General features: G+C 35.2%; 1 protein-coding gene across 2 annotated transcripts in view; it reads right to left on the reverse strand.

The window, feature by feature from the left end:
* The window catches only part of TRDN (triadin), a 495,585-nt gene that overhangs the window by 181,668 nt on the left and 286,804 nt on the right, over nt 1-27,113 (reverse strand). For both annotated transcript variants that reach the window (XM_060283977.1, XM_060283978.1), the window contains 3 exons: nt 26,761-26,838; nt 8,831-8,890; nt 7,684-7,743 (listed from right to left, as the gene is read on the reverse strand). In XM_060283977.1, the coding sequence (XP_060139960.1) occupies nt 7,684-7,743; nt 8,831-8,890; nt 26,761-26,838 (198 nt within the window). The remainder of the gene's footprint in view (nt 1-7,683; nt 7,744-8,830; nt 8,891-26,760; nt 26,839-27,113) is intronic.

Consider the following 27,113-nt stretch of genomic DNA (forward strand, 5'->3'; position numbering starts at 1 on the left):
TTCTATATGCTTAAATGTATATCTCAGGCCACAAGGGAAACTCAGGCTATGTAATTCCCCAACAAATTGGTCAAAATCCTCCCATCTATTAAAATTTTAAAAAAAGAAAAACTTGTTTCTAATATCTCACTTCCTGTACCACTCTGTGTAATCTTCTCATTAAAATTTAATTTATGGTGTTTGCAAAAGACCACTTTGCTTTAACGTTAAATTATTTTGTTTCTTTTTTTTTCCAGAAAATACTTCATTCTGAATATAAACTGCAATTAAAATAATTTATCTAATACGGGTACAGGAAATACTTAAATATCATTATGGATGCATACAGGGAAGAAATAGTCATAGTCTATTTACTCATTCTTCCTCATATGTATTTCAATCCTCCTTGTTGAAAATACTTCACAAATCATAACACAACTCCCTCATACTCAAGTATGAGGGCTGATTTTGTTTCTGTCTTCAGTGAGAGGGCAGTCTGGATTCTCCATAATAAGCATCAAAAAGACTATTAAAATAGTCACTTTGTATACTAGTTTACTTTTTCCAGGCCTGAATAATTTTTAATATGAACATTTTCCCTTTCTGAATTTTAAAATGTATTTAAAAATTCTTTTTTAAACCAAAATGCCTTTATGTCCTTTCTGCATTGAGCCCAAACACACTTTTTCATTGTTCAAACCCAAAGCTAGAACATGGGGGATTATCTCAGAGATCCCACAGCACATTATGACATTAAATCCCTTTTACTATCTCTGAAGCATTTTAGCTTCTATCCGGCTAATCCAGATGTGATATAAGAGGTAATCAAGGATCATAGTAAGTAACAAGTCAGCCGACTTTGCTGTATTGTTTCATTACAAAATCACTTACCCTCAAAAGAATAAGCAACTATTGTCTTACATGATTTCTATGACTAAAAAACACTTGAAAATGGATTCTCTTGCCTTGAAAGAAATTCAAGCATTGTAAATGTTTTTAATATAGTCAAGCTGCCATCATCTGAACTCTGACTTGCAGTCTAGTCTATCTGGGAACTAAAAGCTAACTTGAAAGTAATCTACCGTTGCCCTGTAATTTTGGAGCACCCCGAAATCAAGGCTTGGAATTACTAAGTAGATTAGGTCCTATTTGTGCCAAATTCCCGACTATTTACCTGTTGAACAATTTTTTAAATAATTTCATCTAGAATATACATTAATATAATTGCCCAATATCAGTAAAAAGTGTGTGAAGTACCTGTATATTATAATTGATATTAACTGGGAGATTACCACAGAATATGTAGAATCCCCCCCAAAATTATTCTAGATTTCAAAGTGTCTAACAAATAATGACAAGCTGATGCATTTGTCAAATCTTGCCCAAATGCTTATGTACAAAATTCAAATACAAGATAACTTTCTACAATCAAGTGCTTTTCAAATAGAAAAAGATGGAATGAGAATAAAAAGCTATAATCTTCTCAAAATACAAGTTTGGAAAACAGAATTTTACTCTTTTAAACTGAAACTTAACCATGAACACATATGAAAGATACTATATATTATCTTGCCAATTATATCTGTACATATAAATATTTCAAAAAGTTACTTTTAAATACAAATCAATGTATTTTCATGGTCTGTAATCTGCCATGTAAATTACTTTGAGCTCTAGTAGCTAGAACAACTTATTACAAAAGTTTTATAAAGTAAAACAGATGATAGTCTATGTCTGGTAGGCATAGAATTTAATATGTTCAAAGCTATAAGCCTCTATAAAGGATTTTTTTGCAATTTCTCAATGACAAAAGAAGATCCTATATAGAAGAATCAAGTAGCTAAAGGTTTCAGTTTGTTCAGGATTTAACAGTATCTGCCCCATACAGTAACTGAAAATATTCTATGGTAATAGATATCATTGTGTCATTTAAACAGCACAAGCTTCATGAGCTTTATACTTGGATTAATCTGATCTGGTTAACTTATCGCCACAAAGATATTTTAATGTAAAGTTGTCATGGGGTATTTTAACTGAATGAATGATTCTTTAAACACATTGCTACAATACATTCACAAACTTACCTTTTGCCATTAAGTGAACATCAACAACACTTAGATATATCTTTTTCTAAAACTGAGCCTTTCAATTCAGAATGTATTTAGTATTGGAGTTTTAGTTTTATCACAACAGCCTCTTAATCTTATATTGTATATCTTTCTAAGATGATCTAGACGAATTCCTATTCATAACTGGAAAACACCAACTTTTTACTGTTGGAGTGTCTGTGCTGTTATCTCAGAAAAATGCAGATTATTTTTTCCCCCATGAGCTCATCAAACAATGAATTCTAAATTATCTCTTACATTTCCACTTATACTTCATCCCTTTAAGCATCAATCTCTCACATTCTGTTTATGTTTATCATAAATTCACCTTCCAAAGCAAAACTAAACAAAAAAGACTCTTTATTCCTTATACAGCCACACACACACCAAAAAAGAAAGAAATTCACTACTTTCTTCTCATTTTTGGATTTCCATTCCAATCTGGCTTTATCTCTTCTCTGTGCTTGTCTTTTCTGCCCTCACATTACAACTTCTAAGTAATATTCACCAAGTTGATAACTTCTTGCTTCTTGAAACATACATTTCTGAAATGTCTCTATTACCAAACTCCTTTGCTTTTCCTTTAACCTCTCTAGCAATTCCTTTCAGCCCCTCTTACTTGATTTTCCATTATCTAATGTCTAGATGTTGGAATTCCCCAGGTCTTGATTCTGTATTCTATTCTCTTTTTCTTCTGACACAATCTCTCTGGGTGATCTCATCTACTCCCAGAACAATAACTGTGATCTATATGGATAACTCTCTCTATGGATTCACTTCAGAATCTCCTCTGAGTTCCAGAACCATATCTCTAATTGACTGTTCAGAGTATGTGGCTGTGGATTAATGTCCTGGCCCTGACATTTACTACCTCTCAATTTTATAATGAGGGTTACAATAGCTTATTTCCTGATTTATCATAAAGATTGAATGAGTTAGTATGTGTAAAGCACCTAAAATAGTTCCTGATACAAAGTTTGGATGATGCATCACATACACCTGAAACAACACACTCAAAAGGAAGCTCTGAATTTTTTCCATCACAGCTGTTCCCGTATAGGCTTCGCTATTTCAATAAATGACACCACCTTTTCATTGGTGCACCTATTCTCTTTTCTCCCTCCAAACTATTATCTAAATGAGAATATACTTGTATTAAACACAAATCAAAATATTTTCTCCACTGCTGATACCCTTCAAGAGTTTCCCATTACAATTTTAATAAATTCAAACACCTGCACATGTCCCTGCATATCCTGACCCCTTGTATGTCTTCTCATACAAATCACACATATACACATACCACACACACATGCACATACCATATTCACACATCACACAAAGATGTCCCCACCAATGGCTGGATCCTTCCAATACATCCAATTCCAATTTAAATGTCTCTGAGAGAGCCTGCTGTAACAATCTTTCTATCTAAATAGCTCGCTGTCCCCACCTATTGTTTCCATTGTCATTGCCCCAAATTTGTTTCCTCCGTGTCCCTTACCCCGAGTTGTCGACATTATGTCTTCTTAGTCACTGTGTGCCTCCCGTATCAAACTGCAGGTCTCGTTAGAGTAGGGCTTATGTTGGTTTATCGACCTTTAAGTGTACTCACCCCCTAGCACAATATAATAGGCATTTAGTGACTATTTCCCGTAGGAAAGCATGCAAGAATAAATGAATGAGTGAATTAGTCCTTTTCTAGCAGCTTATTTCAGAAAAGCTAGTCTGGTTTTTCAGGATCCTTCTTATCATTTATACTTTTATTTAGCTAATTCTTGGGGGAAAAATCATGCTGCTACAGTTTAGGTGAAGAACAACATAAACTACATTTGTGTGTCTTCTGAGCACTTTAAATTGCCAAATTGTATCATGTTGCTTGATTGAGCCATCTTTTTCAACTTTTAGGGGAACTCAAAGATAGGTTTAGTCATTGTACAATTCAGGTCTTCAAAACCATTTCATATATGAATTTTATCTTCTAAAACGTTTCTGAAAGTGTCTTTATTATAGATACCTTGGATAGCCTCTTTCTACTTCCATTCTACCCTCCCTCCAGTTGGAAAAATTGCAATGCCAAAAATCTGTCTTCTAGACTCCCAGCATGTTTAATTTCATCATTTAGATGCACCTATAGGAGACTGAAAAGCAGGAATGCTTTAGCAAACAAGGTCGCTTTGATGGGAGTAAGTGGCTGAGGCTGGCCTCAACATTTTCAGTATCTAGTCTGTGGGTGCAAAGAGGCAGGTGTGGAGGCAGCTTTAAAGAACAAAGCAGCTTCCTGGCCAATGGATAGTCCTGGGTGCTCAATAATGGTGTAGTCTCCTGACATCAATCCTCCTAGCCCTTTCAACAGTTGTGTGTGCATCCAGTTCCCTGTACAGAAGTCTCTCTGCTTACATCATCTAGAGTGGTTTGTATATCTAGCACGGAAGTCTGATACAAACATAGGAACATGTTTTTTAAAAGTTTTTATTTCCTTTCTTGTTTGCTTTTTTTTTCCATAGCATTTCTTCAGGGTAAAACATACCGCATAACATTGTAAAAATATCTTGGTGATTTTTTTTTTCATTTCTCTCAATGTTTTTAAACGACATATTTGGGCTTTTTTTTTCACCATGGACAATTTCAAATATATACAAACAAGAAATTATTATAATGAATCTCAGTGTACCACTTACCCAATTTCAATTCATGGACTGGCGATTTTATATCCTATAAAACCCCACCCACATTTTCCCTAACAGATCACTACCAAAGTGTGATTTACAAGTTTCATGCAGCAGAGGCTCTTTTATCAAACCTTAGAACTTAAGCCTTAGATTCATTTGCACCTATATAATAATAAAATATAAATATAGTAAAATAAAATAATCATATAACAAATAGATACATTATATGTTCTATAATCATAAATAATATGAAAGTTATTATAAATGTAATAAAATGCCATGATAAAACCCATATATTAAATAAGCATCTAGGCATATTTTACGTCTTGTAAATTTGCTACTATTTGGGACTACAGTAATGATATCAGATGTTCTGCCATATTCCTCTGACTACTTTAGGAAGAAATAACATATGTATCACGGCTCCTCAAGATTTCAGGTAATTCTCAATTTTCTCGCGTAACCTCTAGAAATTTTTACTACTTTCATAATAAGTTTCAAACTGGCTATTTCTAAAGCATATTGCTCTCACATGAAAATATAGTTGGAGAATTATTAAACTCTAAAAAGAAACATGAGTTAGAAATCAACACTAATTGAATCTCTCTGTCTCTCACACACACACATACACACACACACACACAATTTTGAGTATTTGGAAATTAAGAGCTTGCAAACTAATAATTTATGCATATTTTAATCAGGAATTTGAACTGATTTGTAAGAGCCAATGGTTTTGTGTATTTAAAAGTAAAAATGACATATAAACAAACTGAAAACTGATTCCAAGAAGGACAAGCTTGTTTTTCAACACTTGCTGAGCAGCCCTCCCCTGATGTGCTGTGCAATCACCCAGTTCAGTCTCTGCTTCAATGGCTAAGCACTGGCCTTGCAGGAAGGGATATTGGCATAATCATTCCTCTTGCCAGTGGTGCACAATCTCACTCTGACATGACTGCTGGGCTAATATCACAGGTCTCCCAGTAGCAGAGAAGTATCAGATTTTCCCATCACTCTCTGAACAGAAAAGTGTTGTGCCCTTCCCCTCAAAAACAAAATTCAAATGAAAACAACCACCACACACACATCATTGTGTTTTGCCAAAAGCATTTTTCATGATTTTGCATTTTCACACCTATGATAAATACTTTGACAATTACAATTCAAAACTTTCCTCTGCAAATACTTTAGTAAAACTGATGGCCCAGGAAAAACTTGTTTCTCTTTAGCACTCAATCATATAGCTGTCACAGATACAATGACCCAAGCAACCAGTTTCTCAGCATGATCACGTGGTCAGAATTGTGTTTTCACTTTCTTATGATAAGGTACATATTTCACCAGGAGAATAAAGAATGTTTTAAATAAACAAAATAAATGAATGTTCAATAATAAAATTAATAATAATTCCAATGCAAAGTAATCAGTAATCAAGTCCCAAACTCAAGAGAACACATGGCTGTCTCTTCCTGGATATTTTATGAGCCATGCAATCATGTAACTCTCAGTATTTTACAATATTTTTACCCCACTTATAGCATGATGTAGGGATTTCCTGTAATTCCTATTTGCTACTTACTAAGAGTAATCAATGTCTAGTTTGCCATCTTATGACCTTCTTATTCAGCGTCCTTCACCACATTTTTTTTCCAACGTATGCTATTACTTCTTAGGAAGGGAAGTTTTCACTAATGGCATCCAGCCCAGTCTGCCCTCTCCACACCATGTCCTACCTTGAAGCTCTCTTCAACTTCACCTTCATTTAAGCTTACCTATTGACTCAGTTTCTATGACAATGTTTTCAGCTTATTATCACACAGGGAAGATCTAGAAGTCTCATTCACTTTAAGTGTTAATAGCTGAGAGGAATTCATTTGTTACCCCACGCACACAGGCCCTAAGAGATTTGCATTTTAATAGAGGACAATTCTTTCATAACTCAAAGGAATGGAATATCTCTAATGGTGGAATTTCAAGCATCACTGACACTAATGCAGGAAATATTTGGGGTGAAAATACTTATCACCAAACCATAATACTTGAGACAACTACATATCTTTTCACCTAGATTTAAGCTTAACTTGAATAAAAGCAGATATTCATGCTTGAACAAGAGTAAAAGCAGAACTAAATTTAAGGCAAAAATCTAAGCTGTTTCTTAATGGAATGCATTATTATCTTTGCATTCTTTGCTTCTTATCTTTGCAAAGTGAAGTTATACCATGTATAACTCAATTTCATTATGTCTTGAAAAAGATGGCCTTAAAGTTCTCTTCACCTTCACCGAACTTAGACAGGCATCTTCTTGTCCTTTGGCTCCTGACCTCCCTTTTCTTAGAGCATTTACTTTAGAAAACTTGTACTTGTAAATTCTCTCTCTGATCTTTCAAGATATAAATTTTCTTAAAAGCCTCCTGCCAGTCTTACAACCCATGTGTGCCTTTCTCAGAGGCCTGGGAGCTGCCCGTTTGAAATGTAATCATCAAGAAAGATAGTACTTCTATCTCCCAGTTTCTGTGGGAGGGTAGGAACCTAACTCCCTTGGGTGCCTTGCTCCAAGTTGTAAAACTACACTCTTGACATGAAAATAAGAGAAAGTTTTCTCTTCTTTTGAGTAAGGCCAGTCAGCAAACACAGATGGCCTACAATCCTCCCACCCCTTTCCAGATCTTAAAAACTCTTCTGCTTTTTGTTTCAGTGAAATTGAGTTCAGAATGAGTTCTGGTCTCTCTCCCCTATTGCAATAGCCTTGAATAAAGTCTGCCTTGCGTGTTTAACTTTGTCTAGTGCAAGTTTTGCTTTGACAGCCTGGACATGGACAGACTTAAGTACCTATATTCAACTTGTTTACATTGCCCCAAGATTCCTTTATTAACAAACATCCTGAACATAATCTGACTAAGGAAGCAAAGAAAGTACAATACCTTTTTTCTTTACATCCATGGCAGTTTCCTTCTCAGTTTTCATTTTGACATCTTCTTTTTCTGGTAGTAAAATGAGAAAATTATAAACATCTGTTTAATTATCATATATTTCAGGGCACATTTTACTGCCATTAACATCCAATTCACCTTGTATAGAGTGATTCTACATTAGAGTCATAGTCATGTCAAATATGAGTGAACTAGCACCTTTGTAACAGAACATTGGTTTTGGTGTGCTATCCCTTCAGGGAAGGAGCAAATTTTTGCTAAGGTTAAAAAAAAAAAAAAAAAAAAAATTCATGACAGTATGAACATTAGATGGCATTGTTAATGATGATACAATTCAACAGTTTTTCTAAAGGACATTAAAAGGAATATATTGAATGTTCCCTGGGCTATCAGGCCACTGCAAGCATGTCAGAAGCTGAGAAATCTCTTGGGCTCATTTGGGACTTCAGATGTGCTGTTTGAAAATAACCATTCAAAAAAGAACAAAACATGGCAAACCAACTAACTACTTTCTTTCCCATACATTCAATAATTTATTTTATTTATTTATTTATTTATTTTTTTGTGGTACGTGGGGCTCTCACTGTTGTGGCCTCTCCTGTTGCGGAGCACAGGCTACGGACACGCAGGCTCAGCGGCCATGGCTCACAGGCCCAGCCGCTCCGCGGCATGTGGGATCTTCCCGGACCGGGGCACGAATCCGTGTCCCCTGCATCAGCAGGCGGACTCTCAACCACTGTGCCACCAGGGAAGCCCAATAATTTGCTCTTTTGATAAACAATTTTATTAAACTAAATTAATTGGATAGTAAACTTCATATCCATATATGTAATCAAGTAAAGTAATGAAGTAGAATTGAGCACCACTCCTAAGAAAGAAAAAAAAAATCAGTAACAAATTTTTAAGTGTTTAGGCTTGAATCTTCTTTAAAAATTTATCAATCTCTACTTTTTTGGAATACTAACAAACAGATTAAATATATAAATATAATATATTTATAAATATATAAATATAAATTTGTTAGTAACAATGACAATAAAATTGTTAAGGGGATTTCTTTCCTAGAAAACAGTAGCTTTACCAGTAATATTACAAATGGATACTAATTAATTTATGTATTAGCTTTTAAATTCCTTACCTTTCTTTTTTGTTTCAGAAGTCACTTTATTCTCAGCTTTCTTCTTTTCTTCTTCTTTTTCTAGAGAAGAAATTTAAAATATTTCCTTTAGGAAAATTTAGTACAAAAGGAAAATGAAGTTTTGAATGAAGGATTACCATTAAAGTCAATTCTGCCTCCAGATAGTTTTGTGACTTTGAGCAAGTGATTTAATCTCACTAAGCCTTATTTTCTTCATTTGTAAAGTAACAGTACTTCCTTCAAAGTTAGATACGTTTTCAAAGCATTCTGCACAGTGCCTGGCTCACAGTAAGTGCATAAAATTGTGGGCTGCTAATACTGTTTACAAAAAATGAACAAGATAGTTCGAGCTTTCTGAACCAAACGTTTGTCTAAAGTAAGATATTAATGTTGAAAATTAAAATATAATTTCTGAGAAACAATGCTGCAGGTAAGCTAAAAGAATTATTTTTTGTTTTCTTTTCATATGTTCAGTTTCAATAGAAATAATACATTAGGCCATTAACAATATCTATTTTGATTTAACTGTTTTTCAGATCTGCCTCTTGTCGACAGACATTTGGATTCTGGTGACATTTATCTGGCACCATATTGGGGACATAACTTCCACTGCCCTTTCTGAGTGGCCATATCAACCAGTGTGCTCAGACTATATTTGCACCCAGAGGTTGCTGTTAAGTCTGGATGACACATAGAACAGTTTGACAGTTTGTGGTAACTCTAGACTTCTTTATGGAAGATTTCTGTTTCAGAGATCTAAGAAAACCTTGGTCTGAGGGGCAGAGGGAACTTCAAATGCTGCCCAGCAATAGCCATGTAACAACTAGACATCCCCGGACATTTTTCTGGTAAGTGTTCTCATTTTAAATAACAAAGTCATGTAGAAGTACACAGTTGTTGAAATGGAATATTCAGTACTGTTAGGTTTGAGGCAGCTACAAGCACAGTTAATGTTGGAAACTGACGGATTTTTATCTTCAGTTAGTAATGCGATTTACCTTATATATGAAATACTTTTCTCTTTGCCATTTGTCTCTCCAACTCAAGTATAAAATGCCAGGCATTCAAAGATGTTCATTACCCAGAACTATTATGAGATTGTTACTATGCTGAAGAAATTCAATGTGTACTTCTAGTATCAATGCTTAAGTTGCCTACTAACGATGGCATCTTATTAAATATAGGAATTAATTCATTCCCTTAGGTATAGAGATTTTTTACCTATGAGATCAAAGCCAACACTTCCTTGCAGTGTCAGAAGTGTAATTTACAAAGAACCTCTTTTCATGACTCCTAGAGATAAGTTAGTGTTGTAGGGAGAAATATATTCACACTCTGTCCTTTACCTTTCACACTCTGTGTACATTTACAGCTCATCCAGTCAGAAATAGAAAGTCAAGAAGTTAGATTTTGATAGTTCTAGAGTTAGAAATAAACAAATGGAATTCTACTTTGCCTTTTCCTAAAGGTTTATACATATTAAATATGGAAAACGTCTTTAAAATTCTGAATAAAGATACTTTTGATTTAAGTATCATTACTTTCAGCTTCTGTAGGAGAAATTTTATGTAGCAAGGACTTTTCCATCTTATCTAAATAAATGCATATGCCAGACAGTTGAATTGGCATTTGCTAAACATCACCATTTGATGTCATGTGCTAGGAAAGGAGTTAATTAAAATACAGATTAATTGTAAATATTTCTTAGCCTATATTAAAAATCAATGCCATAGCCACGATAAGATCACAACTTAGTATCCAACTTAGTATCCGAGTCTCTAAGTTTCATAATGTAGATGAATAAATATTTCATTTAAAAGTTCGTGCCAATTAGTTAATCTTATATTAAACTTCAGAAGGAAAGCAGGTATTTGAGGCCAGAAGATGGAAGACATTCTTTTCATTTTTTTAAAAGAGAATTGTCTTGTGTAATAAATTCTACCCTTTATATTAATATAGCTGGGACTTTATTGTGGTGATACAGTATTCTTGCCTTAGTTCAGACTGATTAATGCTTCCATTATACACTCTGCCTGTGATTATGGCCATACACTGAAGGAGTCATGAATAAGAACAGAAATCCACAAAAAGCAGGTATAAATAATGTACTTTAATAACATTTTTATGAATTAGACTTTTAAGCCGTCATTATGGGACTTTCTTTATTCGTGGTTAATTCATTTTAAAACATCAACTTCTGAAGATTCATGCATTTCTTCAAGCACGCCTGTCTATTCTTTAGGTGATTTGGCAGCAGTGAAATTACGCTTTTCATTTATATAAGGCACAACAATTTAATTATATCCTACTTGGATATAAAAGTAACCCATGTTTCTTATATGAAAACTCTCCTTCCCTTGACTTTTTTCTCCTTCAACAGTCAACAATACTCCTCCCTTTCCACTTGACTGTGCACCCACATATCCAATTTCCTCCTCATCCTCTCCTCCAATTTGTTTGCTGTTTTGTTAGTAACAGCTAGAGAAGAGTTAGGACATTTTATATCATTGATTTTCAGAGGGTTCACAATTAAGTGTGTCTATAGAGTGTGAACTTATCAGCATACTGCCTTTCTCTGAGAAAAGTGTCATAAGCCCGGAAATGACGGCTCTATCTGGCAGGGATCACAGGAAGGGCTGGCTGAGAGAGAAATCCTCTCCACAATGAGCAGCTCTGAGCCACAAATATGTTATTAGCTTCTGCATAAATTAACATCAGATGAAAGAAAAATTAAATGACTTACTTTTTACTTTCTAAGCCCTTACAATGGGCTTTTCTCTTGCTTTTAAATGTTTTTATGCCATCTCAAAGCCAGAGAATCCACAATAGTTAATTATAATTGTTAAGCTTTTGAAGATGCCTGTTCCTAGCAAACCGAGCAAACAAATGCAAATGCTTCATTTTCATCTTATGTTTGTTCCTTCCCTTTTTGCCTTTCTACTGTACAGATTATCCAAAATTTACATGCTTTTCTTCTAACTCACTCTGGCCAGGGTTGATGTATTCTTGGTCCTAGTCAGGTTCCCTTCATAACAACTCATTCTAGCACACCTCATCACTGTCACCTTGTTTGTAAAGAGTGGCAGAAGCTGGCCTGGAACCCCAGTCACAGTATGATCATGGAAAATTTCACATAAACAGATAAGTTCAATTACACCAATGATTATCAGAGTTCTCCATTGTTATCTACAGAGGGGAATGGAGCAAGAGAGAAAGCACTGGTGCTAGCATGGGTGACCTTGGTCTGAATTCTGTCTCTAACCCCTTCTGGTTGTGACATTGGCAATGTGCTGTGACACACTGAATTTCATTTACCTCTTTTAAAAAATGCAATAGTAAAATCTACCTTGCCGGATTATTGTGAAGAAACTGAGCAAAAGTGCCCGGACCAAAGTGGATGTTCAAAAAAAATAATGATAGCAATAACTAGCTATTACTATATTTTAGAAACAATCAAAATCTGCCTACATGTACTCTTCAGTAATTTTTCTAAGTGTGACATTTATTAATCTGAGTAAATGCACATTAATTCTTATTTTTCTGTGTTGAGGGAGGCTGTATCAGGAATATTTTATATTGTGAAACTTTAAGAAAAAAATACTCAAGTAGGCATTAACATGTTTATGAAGGGGCACTGTGCTGGAATGAAGTGGATTCCGGTTTCAGTTTTGCTATAATTAGTAGTTTTTGCCTAATGCAACTGTAAGGGAATCTTCTGTCTTCAACCACAAAAGTCAGGGGAATGAGTAGAATGTAGTTAAGTCCCTCTTCACCTGTCTATGCCTTTATTCCCCAAATGAAGTATTTATCTCCTAATTTTTCTGAGAACAGTTAACGTAAAAAGCTTTAAATCTGTAAATAGCTGTTGTACACTCTCTGGCTTTGCTATGGCTTAAAGAATTTTAAAGCTAGAGAAAAGTCCATTTTTAAGCCTTAAAAATGAATATGTTTATATGCACACATGGATATATGAATACATATATATGTGTATATAATGTCAAGTGATAATAAGGGTCAGAAAAAAATAAAGCTTGGTTTAGTGGATTAGAGCATGCGGGAGCAGATCAGAAGTGGCTTTTTCTTTTAAGGTGGAACGGGAGTAAGCCTTTCTGAATGAGTACCATTTGAAAAGATTCTTGAAAAAAAGTAGAAGAGTTTTGGCTATTGAGGAGAAGACTTCTCCTGCAGAGGAAAAGTATCTGCCAAGACCTTGAAAGAGAAGCGTTCGAGCTATATTCAAAGCAGAGCATGGAGACCAGAGCGGCTGGAGCGGAGGATGCAGGAGGAGAGTGAGAAGAGGGGTGGCCAGTGATGTAGCAGGGGCCAATCACACAAACTCTTGTTCATGATATGAATTTTCCATTTTGTTGTGAGTAAGGTAGGAGGCTGCTGAGAGGTTTCAAGCAGAGTAACTATACTGTGATAAATTACGTTTTAAGAGGAACTTTGGCTGTTGCTGACTGGTTGGAGCCAAGTACCCCACTGGATTTTTTGATCACACTGCGATGAAGAAGACTAAGAAAGTAAAAGGATTCAGTACAAATATCCTTCTTCATGTTTTCCTCTTTTTTCCCAAAAATTTCCTCTAAATTTTATTTGGGACTCTTGAAAGAATGTAACATTATAGAAACATGGTGGGAGTACCTCAGTTTACATTGTGCTTACGTTGCTACAACAGCAAAGCTCTTCAAGGACTTCACTTGAGTTATCTGGCATAACTAAACTGGTTTTTCAGAACCTGAATCCAGTCTTTGCCTTGATTTTTCCTTTAGGGAATGCTGAATTATTCTTAGAAGTCAGCTCTTCTCATTATCAGCTACTAACAACAAAAAATTCACAACCAGAACTTGTAGAGCATCTTCCACTGACTTCCCAGAGACTTTTACATAAACAATTTATTCACTTAATCAACACATGTTTATTTAACCTTATGTCAAACCCTTTGCCAGGGTCTAGAGTTTTAAACTATTCCTTCCAGGAATTTTAGGTATGAGACTAAGAAGGGATAAAGTTTACAATTACAATATGGACTTAGGGACATTAAAGTCGGAGTCTAAGGGAGACAGCAGAGGCCCAAACCCAAGAGCAAAAAGTGTGAGAGCTGCTCCAGGGAAAAATGGTATGTGAATTTTGAACTGAGTATGGCAAGTGTTACTATCAATGCTGGCTGGAGGGACTGAGGTGCCTGCTGAGTGCCCAGTCCTGTCCTGCAGATAAAGGCTGACAACTCTTAGTGATACAATACCATTCATGAAGTAAATGTCCCAAAGAACTCCAGAGCTAATCAGTGTAAATCCAAACGTTTTCAAGATACCAGACTACATACAGTTCTTTAAGTTTCAAAAAAGATTGTGGAGAAGTGATCTCAATAGTTATTTTATGTGATCAGAGCAAGGCAGAAAAAAAATGTATTAGTTTTGGTTTAATCACACTGATTTTAAGGTGATAGGAAATTATACTGTAATAGAATGTTATTGACAGAATACAGCACATGACCTTACATGCATTAGTATATACTTAGTTCTGAGATAAAAGTCAACACATCCTTCAACCCATGAGAAAATGGGCTCAGGAAAGATGAGTAACTTGCTCAACTTCACAAATCACATAAGTGACAGACAAGGATTTAAAACTAAGGATCACTGCAAACTCTGATCTTTCCTCTACAACATGGAATAAGAAGTTTGAGGTAGACTTATTCTAACAAAAAATTGCAAACGAACTGAGGCACAGACAGAAAAGTGCCATTTTCTACCCTCTCTTTGTGACACTTATCTTTCAGCTCTCTCAAGCCAAAGTTCTCTGATATAACGACAATTTTTTTCTGTTTCTGAATTTAGTATGCAAAAGGGAATGCAAAGAGAAAGATTATTTGATACATTTCAAATTGCAAAAAAAGTTTCTTATGTTAATTAAACTTCATATTTAAAGTGGATAAGGTAGATTTCTCCCAAACCTTTCAAAAATGATAAAAGCTTTTTAGATAAGTGACTGCATTACTTTTGAATGGATTAAGTTTATATAAATGAAGGTGGCCACAGCTCTTCTTTTTCTTTCTGGTATTTATTTTTCCTCTCAGTGCTTTTACATTTCAGAAAGCAAATGCTCAATTAAAGTTTATTGACCTTTACGCTCAAGTGAGAAGCTCTCAATCCACACAACTCATCTCTGCATAGCTCCAAAGAGAGCATTTTGTATTTCTTGGATTTTTTCTTTTTTGGGTGCTGCAGCCATTTGGAGATTTTCTAAAAACTCTTCTAACCCTAGTAAAATTTACTTTTTATGCAGAACCATTGCTTGCTCAAGATCTTTTATTGTAAACTTTTCTAATGCGTCTTTCTACAAGGGTAAGGAAAATATAAATATAAGATTCATTTCTAATAGCTGTTCATTTTCAAAATCATATTATTTACATATAATTACTTTTTTCATATTTTTATCTACATGCTTTTTCTACATTTCTCTGTAGTTGGAAATGAATTGCAAAAGTACTTTGTTGCATTTAAAATGTCAAGAATGAATAGAAACATCAGAAAATTGAGCTTTTCCTTTTTGTGACTAAATTATTGATATTTAGGGAAAAAGTTGGTTATCATTCAAAATCAAAATATACATTACTCTAAACTATCATTTCAAAGATATGGCTATTTTTATAACAGGTCTTTGAGAATTTAGGGTTTGAGTTACTGAACAAATTAGAAAGACTCAATTACCCAAAGTTACTGGTATATTGGGCACGTTTATAAGTCTGATTCTTAATTGAAGACTTTTATCTTAAAAATATGCCCAATAGATATCAATATTCATAAAGGAAATAAATGCCCATTCAAAGAGTACAACTTTTCTAGTTGTAATTGTTTTAATATATTGAATTTAGGTTTATTTCAAATGATGGACTGCATAAATTCCCTCATCTTTCATAAATTATACCAAACCATTAACACAATTTTTGTCTTCTTCCTAGTATAAGGTCTATTCTAGTAGATTAAAAATTTTTACACAAAATTCTCACATAATTGAAACAAATATCTGTCACTGTTTATTATGTGAACAATTGCCAAGACCCCTTACTCCATTTGGATAAAACCGATCTGGCTTTAAAGATGTAGCCACTTTTCTCATCGGTTCTAGAGAGGATGAATAATTTCATTGGGAATTCTAATAAACTTATATAATAGAAACATTTAGGTCAAGCTGACACAAATAGCAAATAAATGTTTTATAAAGAAAAACTGGTACTTGTAAACTAGAGCTTTGGAGGGACCTGGTTCTTTCTTATAAAATACTTCAGGAGAAAAGTTTGCTGGCACAAGAGGGTTCCAACTAGAATTTCATAATAAGAAAGCTATTAAAAATCACATTCACTCTTATTCACAAAACTTCTCATCCCTTTCTCTTTTGTCAAAATGTAGGGGGAAAAACCCTAATTTTTAATACCAGCATGAAAGTTATGAAAGATCTCTTAAGAAGGAAGCTGGCCCTGATCAACAAAAAGCTCCTTACCCTTCCCTGATTCTTGGTTGTCATCCCTTGATCTCCAGAATAAAAATTTATTGCTACTAGACAGTCAAATCAGACAGACATCCCTCGCCATACTGTCAGATGTATAGGGGAAGAAAAACAAAACTTCTTTCTCTTATTATGGGAAAAAGCTAATGATTTCCCCCAAAACTATTTTTAATCAATAATGGAAAATCGAGACTATTATAACAAGAGAGAAAAGTTCTAAGTTTGGAGATGCAAGTTTCTAATGAAATATATTTAATGTCTACTAAAATGTATTTATAGTTCATAATCTGTGGAATATATTTCTTTACATTTTCCTTTTTCTTGACACTTTTCCACCTTTTTGTCTTTGTGTTTCTTTTTTCCCCCTAATTTCTCAACAGCCAGTTGTTAAGACTTATCTACTTTTCCATGATTCTAAGCTGAATTACCCTTGTTCTAACATATTTCTTACCCCCAACAGAGCTGAGTTACCTCATGCCTAGCTCTGCACAGTGCTGCAATCAAAAGAAATGAGAGTCTAAAATTCCAGGGAGGTTTGAAGATAAGTTTAAATCTTTTTTGAAGTCTCTCAAATAGCTAATGTTGTATGACCCAAAGCAAAATGTTCTAAAGGTTCTCTCCTTACTGGAGCTTCCCAATCCATCACAGCATTTCCTCCCAAAAGCTTCTCTCTCCCAAGGGCACGCTAAAAACTTACTTCAGCCTATGCTGACTCTCCTATTCCCTTCTCTTGACCTTTTTTCTCACTGTCTAAATCTTATATTTTCTTCTGGGTAATAACCCTTCCTATTCAAACATGAATTAATTAATTATTTGAGCCCCTTCCAATTTTTTGGCTCACCCAGCATCTCCTGAGTCCTGAGCAGAACATAAACACTCAGGAGCTGACCAGGCATACCTAGAATATTCCTTAGGCAATAAAGTGGAGGAGAAAAGCTGTGAATACTTATGTTAATATTTGTGTCCTCATCACACATGTAAGAAATAATTAAAAAAACACTTTTACAAATCACTGAAAGGTGAAAGTTAAATACAGTTTGTAGTTTAGTTACTAGTGTACCAAAGTTAATCTCTTAGTCTTGGTAGGTGAATCATGGTTTTATAAAATCCTAACATTAGAGGAAGCTTGCTGAAGAGTGTATTAGAACTCTATATATTATCTTTACAACTCTTCTGTAAATTTAAAATTATTTGAAAATAAAAAGTTTAAAAACAACAAAATATTGGAAATATTTCAAGACTCTAAAATAGAGGATTCATTTTTCCCCTAGAAGTAGTGATTAGCCCCAAAGGAAATGAAATAAATATGTAGAGGGGAAAAATGAGTGAAATAAAAGCCTCGAGCATGGTAAAATTTTGGAGGTGGAACAAACTTTTGAGATCATTTATTTCAAAAAATGTAACTTCACAGTTGAAGAAGCTGAGTCTCAGGTTAAAAAACTAATATGAACAATTGAATCTTTAGTTCAGAATTCCTGATTGCTATACCCTCATTTATATGTGGCAGAGAGAAAACTTAGAGGCGGAAGTAGGTCACCATGATCTTCTAATTGACAAGCCGAAAGGTTTCTGGCCAGTTTTGTCTTATTCTTCTCCCTGGGGCTCTTGGCCCTGTTGTTCCCTTTCCTCCCTCATCTTTTCATCCTTGGTTTTCTAGTCTGTCTTCTGATGGTGTTTGTGACAGTTAATTTGACTAGGCCATAGTAACAGTCACTTGGTCAAAGACCAGTCTAGATGTTGCTATAAGGTAGTTTTTAGATGTGATTAACATTTAAATCAGTAGACTCTGACTAAAGTAGATTACCAATCAGTTGAAGGCATTAAGAAAAAAGACTGAGGTCCTCTAAGGAAGAAGGAATTCTGCCTCTAGCCTGCCTTTGGACTTGAGAATACAGTATCAACTCTTCCCTGAGTCTCCAGCCTCTGGCATGCCCTATAGATTTCAGACTTGCCAGCCCTCGAAATCACATGATCATGTGAACCAATTCCTTAAAATAACTCTCTCTCTCTCCCTGCCCCCTCCTCCCCTCCCCGCTGTGTGTGTGTGTGTGTGTGTGTGTGTGTGCGCGCACACGCGTGTATGTGTGTGTGTACATACATCATATTGGCTCTGTTCCTCTGGAGAACTCTGACTAAAACAATGTTGTTCCCCACATTTTCCTTCTTGGATGCACTAAACCTCACTCACACTTATGACTGACCTGCCATTCAGTTATATCCAAAACTAAGATTTGTATGATACAGGGTATTTTTAAGATCAATTGCTCCTTGGGAGCTCAATAAGTATTACTGGGAAAAGAAATGTTTCTGTGACCACTGAGTTTAAAAAGAATTAAACAGTTTTCTGACAAGAATTTCACGGCTCTTTTAACATACTTGTATACATTGTGATTGTCCAAAAAGAAAATATGATGTGGACCCAAAGTATTATGTTATAAATTTTTTTCACTAATAATATCATAGAACTAGAATTCCCCATAACATACTTCAGGAAAATGCTATGCTTGGAATAAGCTTATGACTTCAGCCTCTGCATCTCTCTCATTTGTGAACTCCAGACTTCTATCTTCAGTTGTCTGCTGGAGATGACCACTTGTGTGAATCCCACTCAACATGCTGCCTGACATGTGGCAGGGTCTTCATTTTCTCTCCAGGTCCAATATCCACCCTGACCTTTATGGATTGTGTTAACCAAGGATTAACACAACCTCTGGATTCAGGTTAGTTTGGCCAATGGGAGCAACATCAAGAGATAATAGAGCAGGAAAAAAAGAGAGAGTTGGGCATGTATTCTCCAATTACCCACCCTGGCTCACTGAGAATATTATATATATCATTTTACAGATTGTTCATGATGTGTTCTTCTACTAAAGGACATAGTTTTGATTGGGCATCTCTCTCCTAGAGTTACAAGGTTTGGGGGTTTATAAACCACTCTATTCCCCTGCCTCCTCAGGCCTAGGGCTGGTAAAGGCTTCCTGCATTGGCTAGCCTTGGGGTGCTTCACCATAACTCTGCTCAAACCTTTATAAATACTACATTCATTAAATACTCTTAATCACCCATTTTGAATGGTCCAGGGACGCTGATGCACCTAGCAAGTCTGAACTCATTATCATCTCCCCAAACCTGTTCTTATTCTTAAGTGCCATTCATTTATCCAGGTCAGATAAGGCTTTAGCAATTATGCTCAGCCCTAACTTTTATTGCTAGTCTACGATAATGGAATAGACTGATCCTGGGAGTGACACACCTGGATTCCAATTTCAATTATACCACTGTTAGGACTGTGTTATCTTGGGCAATTTACTTGATTCCTCTGATCTTCTCTGTAAAATGATATAAATCATATTCACTGCTTGGAATTGTTTTGAGGGTTAAATATGATTGTTTAAGAGAAAAGTCACATAATTTTCCCCCATGAGCAGTAGCCTCCGAAGTTTTTCTTGTCTCCAAACCCCCAAGCCCCACCCCTCACCATCCATACTTTCTATAGCTGACACAATGATCTAAAATGCAAATCTAATCATACTACCCCTCTGCTCAGTTGTTTCAGCAGGCTCACGCAGTCTCTGAGGAGGTGTAAATGATTCAGTTGTGTGTACAAAATTCTTTAGGATATGACTGGGGTCCTATATTAAGAAATTATATAGAGTTTCACGTTTACTGACTAATGTCATTAATGAAATTACCATATTATCTTTACAGATACCAATAAAGAATTAACATAAAAATTAATGATTTACTATATATACAAGAGAAATTTCCTGATTAAAAAAATGATAATGATAATAATAGTAGCTAATGGCTGAGTACCTAATTGTGCTAAGTTGCTATATACCTTGTTTCATTCACTCCTCATAGCAACTTTCTAAGTAAAATAGGTACTAAAAGTAGTATGGTTTATCTATATTATCAAAATTTATAACTAAAGGTCAATCCCATTAAAAATTGCCCAAGGATATGAGTTTATTTCACCTCAAAACAAAGAAAAATATTGCATTGCCCTAAAGTTCAAGATTAACTGTGTCATAGAGTTAATGGAATAAGAACCTGGGCCAAAATTCAGTTTTATTATTTTATGCTTTTTGCTTCTCAGGATATGTCTCAATGAAGAGCTAAGACAATAAAGTTCTCAGTTTAATAGAACTGTAAATAAAACGTTACTAGCTCCTGTAGAACACTGTCCTCAAATGCACCCTACGGTAAGAAATCATCTTGTAGTAAGTCTCCTATATTGCTCCTTTCTCCTCTGCACAAATCCTACCAACTTACTCTTTATGGCCCAATGCAAATCTTGTGATTTCACCTCATAGCCTTGCTTCACACGTATATCATCTTCCTCCTAACTTTTATAGCCCTTATTATCTGTACCACGCACTTCTGAACTCCAGAAAATAATGCTTCATAGTATTATCCATTTCATAGGGACATGCCTGGTTGGCCCAAGTGGGACATCTCTATCTAAGCCATGGCCATACCTTCCTCACACATCTGTGGTAGCTATTTAAACACTGTGCCAAGCCATGGAGTCTTCACTCTGCTCTTAATGTAGCTTACTACTAATGCACCAACCTGAAAAAAATAAGCTTGAAATATCTGGGTGTGAAAGCAGAAAAGACCATTTAAATTCAGTCCCCACAGTTGACAGGTGAAGAAGTGGAGGCCCTAAAAAGTGAATCGATTTGTCAAAGATAATACAACTGATTAGTGTCAAAGTTGCAGTTGGAAGCTGGGATTTTAGTCTTCTCTCTAGAGTTCTCTTGCCCACTGTTGGGTGATGGCATTTATATTATTCACGACTGCAATACTAAGTTAGTACCAGTTACATGTTTATTCAAGAAGATGATAGGGTATACAGTATTCATTCACCTTACTTTATTTGGCTCCATTAATGCCAACTATATGTTTGTAATGGAATATTAAAAGTAATTAAGTATAAGATATATAACTAATAAGAGATCACATAACCTCTTCTTTCCACATCTTTGCCACAATAGATGAGGTGTGGCCATTTTACATTGAACGTCCAGTAATTACATGTGGATGGAAGTCTTTAATTCTTCAGGAATCAACAACATAAAATGTGGTGTTTGGTAGTGGGGGAGGGGGTTGTGTTGACTAGGAGGAAAGAAAAGCTTTCCAGCGTTGTTGATTACAGGACAACAGGATGATATCCAGTAATCGTACTTATACAAAGATTTAATGAAGCAGCTTTTTTGATGATTGGGGAGGGGATGGAAAATGTTGCCTGAAGCTGTCTTGTTTAATCACTGAGGACTCTCGGAGAGCAGTCAGGAACTAATCTCTCCTAAGAAATACAGTTCTGACAAACATTTGCTGATAAACGGGCTCTCACGCTAAGGGTTGAAACCACCTGTGATGTGAATATAATAAGGCACCATTTGATGAAGGGGGCATAGATCTGTCTCATTTGTGGAATATATGGATAACTATAGTGGCCTTTGGAACTTGCAAGCCTTTCAAGACCAGTGAGAGCTCACAATAGACAGAAGAATTAATTCGTCACAAAATTTAACACTGTTGTGAGAGATCGTAAGAATTACTATTATATTGAAGGTGGCTCTCTATTTAAGTTAGTTCCAGTTAAGTTATGTCCATAATAAAATGCAAATTGACAACAATGACCAAAATGATTGCCTGGGGTGGTCATTATACAAGATCTTTTCAATGCTATTGTAGCCAATTTCCCTGGCCAAACGCCAAACATATTCTAAAACATACAGTAGTAGGAGTCAAAGAAAACAACTGATTTAATATACAATTAGTCTTTATACCCAAAGATTCAAAGCAATAGAATTTCATTACAGTGTACAAAGTGTCTGGTATGCGGAGAGGAGTGAAATTCTAGGAAGGCCAGACACAACTTCCAGGCATTAGATAAGTGACCCAAGATAAGAAGTGCACAGATACTTAACAGAATGAAGCCAGTGTTGTGAGAAACTTATTGTTTTAAGTGCTATGAAAGCACAAAGGAAGCTTTTAAGGGCTTCAGAGATGTGTAGAATGCTTTCACCCATAACAAAGTCCATGTTTTTTTTAGATTTATGCTGATAAAATCCTAAATTGTTTCCAATCTCCTGTGAGCAAACTTAATAATCTAGTCTATATATAAGCCCTCCTTTTCTTTAAAACATTAAAATGCAAAATACATTTAAGTTCCCACATTTTGACCTGTTATAACTGTATTCCTCAAATCAAAGGGCATAAGTTAGTGCCACATGTAAGTTCCTTTTTACATAATGCCATTTTCTTGCAACTTGGTCCTAAGGAAGTTCCAGACTAAAATAGTGCATCAAGGACTGTGCATAATCAGCCTCACTAAAAACAGCTTGATTAATACTAAATATGTCCTAGTTCCTAATCAATTATGTTAATGAAGGCACAGGCAGCACATCTGCAAGCCCTGACAAAGCCCATGATCTCAGCATTGCCTGATAACGTGGACTCCTTGGGAAGCTGCTTAGTACCAGCACTCTCTAGGGCAGACTGTGTCTTTCTGCAGATAAAAAGTGGATACTACTGACAAAAGCCTTGTAATCCTGCAACACTGTTAGGTTATTTACTTAAACTGTAGTGTTGGGCTCCAGGATGAAATGTAAATAAAACTGCTCTTTAAATATTAACAATAGAACCTAAGGGTCCCACTTAACAAATGACACATTCTTTTCCAAGTGACAGACTGATAGGCAAAACATTTGCTACAGGGTGCTTTATGAATCTCTTCCAGGAGGTAAACTAGGGTCAAATATTTGAATAATCTATCAAAATCTGCCTCAAATTGGGGAATTGGAGCTCCCTGATTTATGTCTGTCTCACAACAACAACAGAATTAAAATCTGATGAAACTTAAAGGTGACACTATTATTTATAGGCTATCTCTTGTTCTGTGAATATTTGGGCAGTGAGATGGTCACTTGTCAGTTTTTTGTCTAATTATCTCAAGTCACATAAGCTATTATAGTCCAAATGCTAAAAGAAATATAACTCTGATCTCTCCCTCTCTCTCTCCGACTATAAAGTTTTTCCAAGTCATTTACTTACTAGCTAGATAAATGATACACGTCGGTAGTCAATAATGAGAGTACTTAGAGTTTTTGAAGCTTATTACCTTCAGTATAAGCTCAGTGATATGTGAGTTCAGTTAAGAAAAATAGGTAACTAATACTAAAATTTTTTAAATATTTAACTCATCAATTATAAGCATGTACAGAAGATGATGCAAGATGGGAATTTATGGTGTTGGAAAATCAGGTATCACAGAAATGAAAAAGGCAAAATCATTGATTACTGGAAAAGAAATATTTAAACAGCTTATTAAACTAAACAAATTATATGAGGTAAATATTTAAGTTGCTTTACTTATACATTAACTAAGCTTAGAGGTTACCAAGTGCTATGGACTGAATTGTGTCCTTCCAAAATTCATATGTTGAAGCCCTAACCCCCATGTAACTGGATTAGAAGATGATTAAACTTAAATGAGATCATAAGGGTGGAGTCCCGATCCAATAGAACTGGTGTTCTACTGAGAAGAGGAAGAGACACCAGAGTGCTCTCTCTGCTATACGAGGACGCAGCAAGAAGGTGGCCATATACAAGCCAGGAAATGATCTCACTAGAACCTAATCATGTTGGCACCCTGAGCTGAGACTCCCAGCCTCCAGAATTGTAAGAAAATCAACTTCTGTTGTTCAAGCCATCCAGTCTGTAGTATTTTACTATGGCAGCCCTTGCAGACTAAGACACCAAGGTTGATCAGGAATTTAAGAAATTATTATGTTAAGAAGAAACTGTCTTTACATAATTGTCACACACACGAAGTAAGTCTGGACCCAAGTGAGTGAATGGGAGAAGGAGGGGTGAAAGCCAATGGAGACAGTGGGAAGCTCACCCTATCTAAGATGATCACATTCAAAAATCAATAAATAAAAGACCCGTGTGGGGCAAATAAATGTGTCTTTAGCTGACTCGGATGGGAGACCAAAGTTTCAAACCTTGGACTATATCTGGACTGTTCTTTAAATATTCAAGAAGCATTGTTGATTTGGACTCTTGGAGCGAGACATTACGTGAACTTTTCATTAAATCATGGTCTCTAATAACCAAACAAATTCTTTTCTTCAGATTGGTATTGACACAGTACTAACTTGCAGATTGTATGGGATTTTTATTTGAAACTTGCAACTGCTAATTCATTCAATTTGTAGCTGACCAAATCAAAATATTTTACATACTATATAATAGGTTATTACAATTTACAAGTATAATGTAACCTTTCCCCCAATTCCCAGTGGTATTTCTCTTGCTCTCTTTTGAGCCTTTCTACAATGCTTAGTTAGGTATGTGGCTTGAAACCTTTTGCTTTTTCCCAGACAACTAGCAGTCAGAATTTCTCCATGTGTGTCATTCCAGTCATTCTGAAGGACATTTGGCCAACAATAGGTCATTTAGGTAACTAATACTAAATTGAAAGTATTTTTAAGGATTATTCAATTGCTCTCCACCTTCCTCCTAAATCACTAGGGATTTACTATACAGGTGAGTTCCTGGACCAGTAGCAGCAGCAATACTTGGGAACTGGGTAAAAATGAAGAATCTAAGGCCCTACCCTTGACCAACCAAATCAGAATCTGCATTGTCAGAGATCCCCAGGTTATTTGTGTGCACATTAGATTTTGATAAACATTGCTAGCGTACTCTTGACTGACATCAGAACACGATATTTTTATCACAGAACTGCATGGAACCTAAAGCACAAAATGTCATGTCTTCATTTTACCAAAGTTGCTGATGTCTCAGAAGACATGAAGTTAGAATCCTCTAACTCCAAAGTCTGCACAGTAATATGATAGAAGGATCTCTGGGTATAGAACTAGAAATTCAGGGCTAGAATCCCAGTCCTGCTGTTCACTAATTTAGCAAAAAAAAACTGCAAGCTTAGATTTTCTAATCATTAATAATGTCTACTTCAAAGCGTTTTGAAATGTCAAATGTGAAATGCATATAAGTAAAGCCAACATAATAATATTCTAAATAAATGTGAGTTGAAGAGAGCACAGCCACAGGCATAATTTGGTCAGGATCTGGCCAGAAAAGTAGATAGAACATGCTGGTATTATAACATAAACTTAGAAAAACTTCACCTGCTCAGCTTCTAAAATCCTTCCCTGGCTGCTGACTGTAATATAAATAAATGTATTGCCCAAAATATAAACGTATAGCCAATCAATTGTTGGGTCTGTGGTCAATGAGACAATGCATCTGTTACCAAGGCATTCAGATTTAATTTATAAATAAATAAACTATTTGAAGCAGGCTACCAAATTCAGATGTTTGGTGTAAAACGGTTGGATTTGTAATAATTTTTACACATAAATATAAATCAAAGTTTCTTAACATTTAATGTGTACAAGGCTCAACTAAAGAGTTTGTTAAAAATATAAATTTTCCTCTCTGAATTGCCAGATCTGATTCACTAGATCTAAGATGTGGCAGGAATATGCATTTTCTAAACAAGCTTTACAATTGATTTTAATGCTGGTGATCTACAAACTATTCTTTGGGGACAGTTGTGTTAAGCCAATAAAATACATTTAAGAAATTCTAAGTTCATCAATATCAAATATAATAATAAAAATTGCAATTGTTATAGTTTTATTCTACATTTACAGCACGTCTCTGTGGTAGTATTATGAGTATCAGTATTTCACTAATAAAGAGCCTGAAAGTTTAGGTATCACATTAAGGTCATCCAGGTAGAAAAGGGTAGAACCAGAATTTGGACCCAGATCTGTTTGATTGTAGAACACAGGCTGTTAATCACTATATTATTTCCAAGGCACAGAGTTACCACCATCTTTCTAAGAAACAAGAAATTATCAACAGGGCTTGGGTCATCTTTATAGGAGGGGTTTGGAGGATACATGAGATGAACTGAAAATCTCAGCCGTTTTCTCGTAGTTATTGGAGATTCATTTGGGAGTGGGTTTAGGGGAGAGAAGATAAATAAGGTATAGAGGAGAGAATAGGTTACATGAGTGTATGATTCCTGATAATGATCATATGATATTTTCTTGAGTTCTATGTACAGGAATTGCAAGGCATATCCTTGTCCATTTGTCCCTATACTTTCTGGCTTGATTTCCAGGGTATGAAGCAGGTCATCCTTCTGGAAGGTGATGGTCACCAATATAAAATCTTAGGAGGAAATTTTTGGTGTTCTAAAAAGGAGCAAATTGTAATTTTTTGGAAGAGTAAACTGTAGCTTAGACATACTAAAACTATTTGAGAAAATATGGATTTTGTTGTTGCTGCTATTGCTATTTTGCTTTGTTTCTCTATATTCTATTTTATCTACAATAGAGACGATCTTTCGAAAAATAAAATAAAATACTTGCCTTCAAGAGCTGGTGATGCCAAAGTGGGTCCAGAAGCTTGCTGTGTTGGTAATGGAGGTGGTATGGCTGGGCTTTGTCCTGTGCACACAATGCAGGAGTAGGTATTGAACAAAAAGTGTTAATAAATTTAATATGCACAACTAAAATAGCTCTAGATCTGTCCCCAACATGCATAATTCATAATCCAAAGTATAATTCATATTATTATGCAATAAGAAAATTGTTATTAGGTGAGATCTTTAAGTGGATACATACAAAGATTCAGTTATCTTCAGAGCCATTTCTGAAAATATTTGCTTTATTTCAGAAATAAAGCAATTTATTTTCAATATGCACTTCAAGTTATGGAAACT

This window comes from Globicephala melas, chromosome 14 (assembly GCF_963455315.2).
Source record: "Globicephala melas chromosome 14, mGloMel1.2, whole genome shotgun sequence".
NCBI classification, from domain to species: Eukaryota; Metazoa; Chordata; class Mammalia; order Artiodactyla; family Delphinidae; genus Globicephala; species Globicephala melas.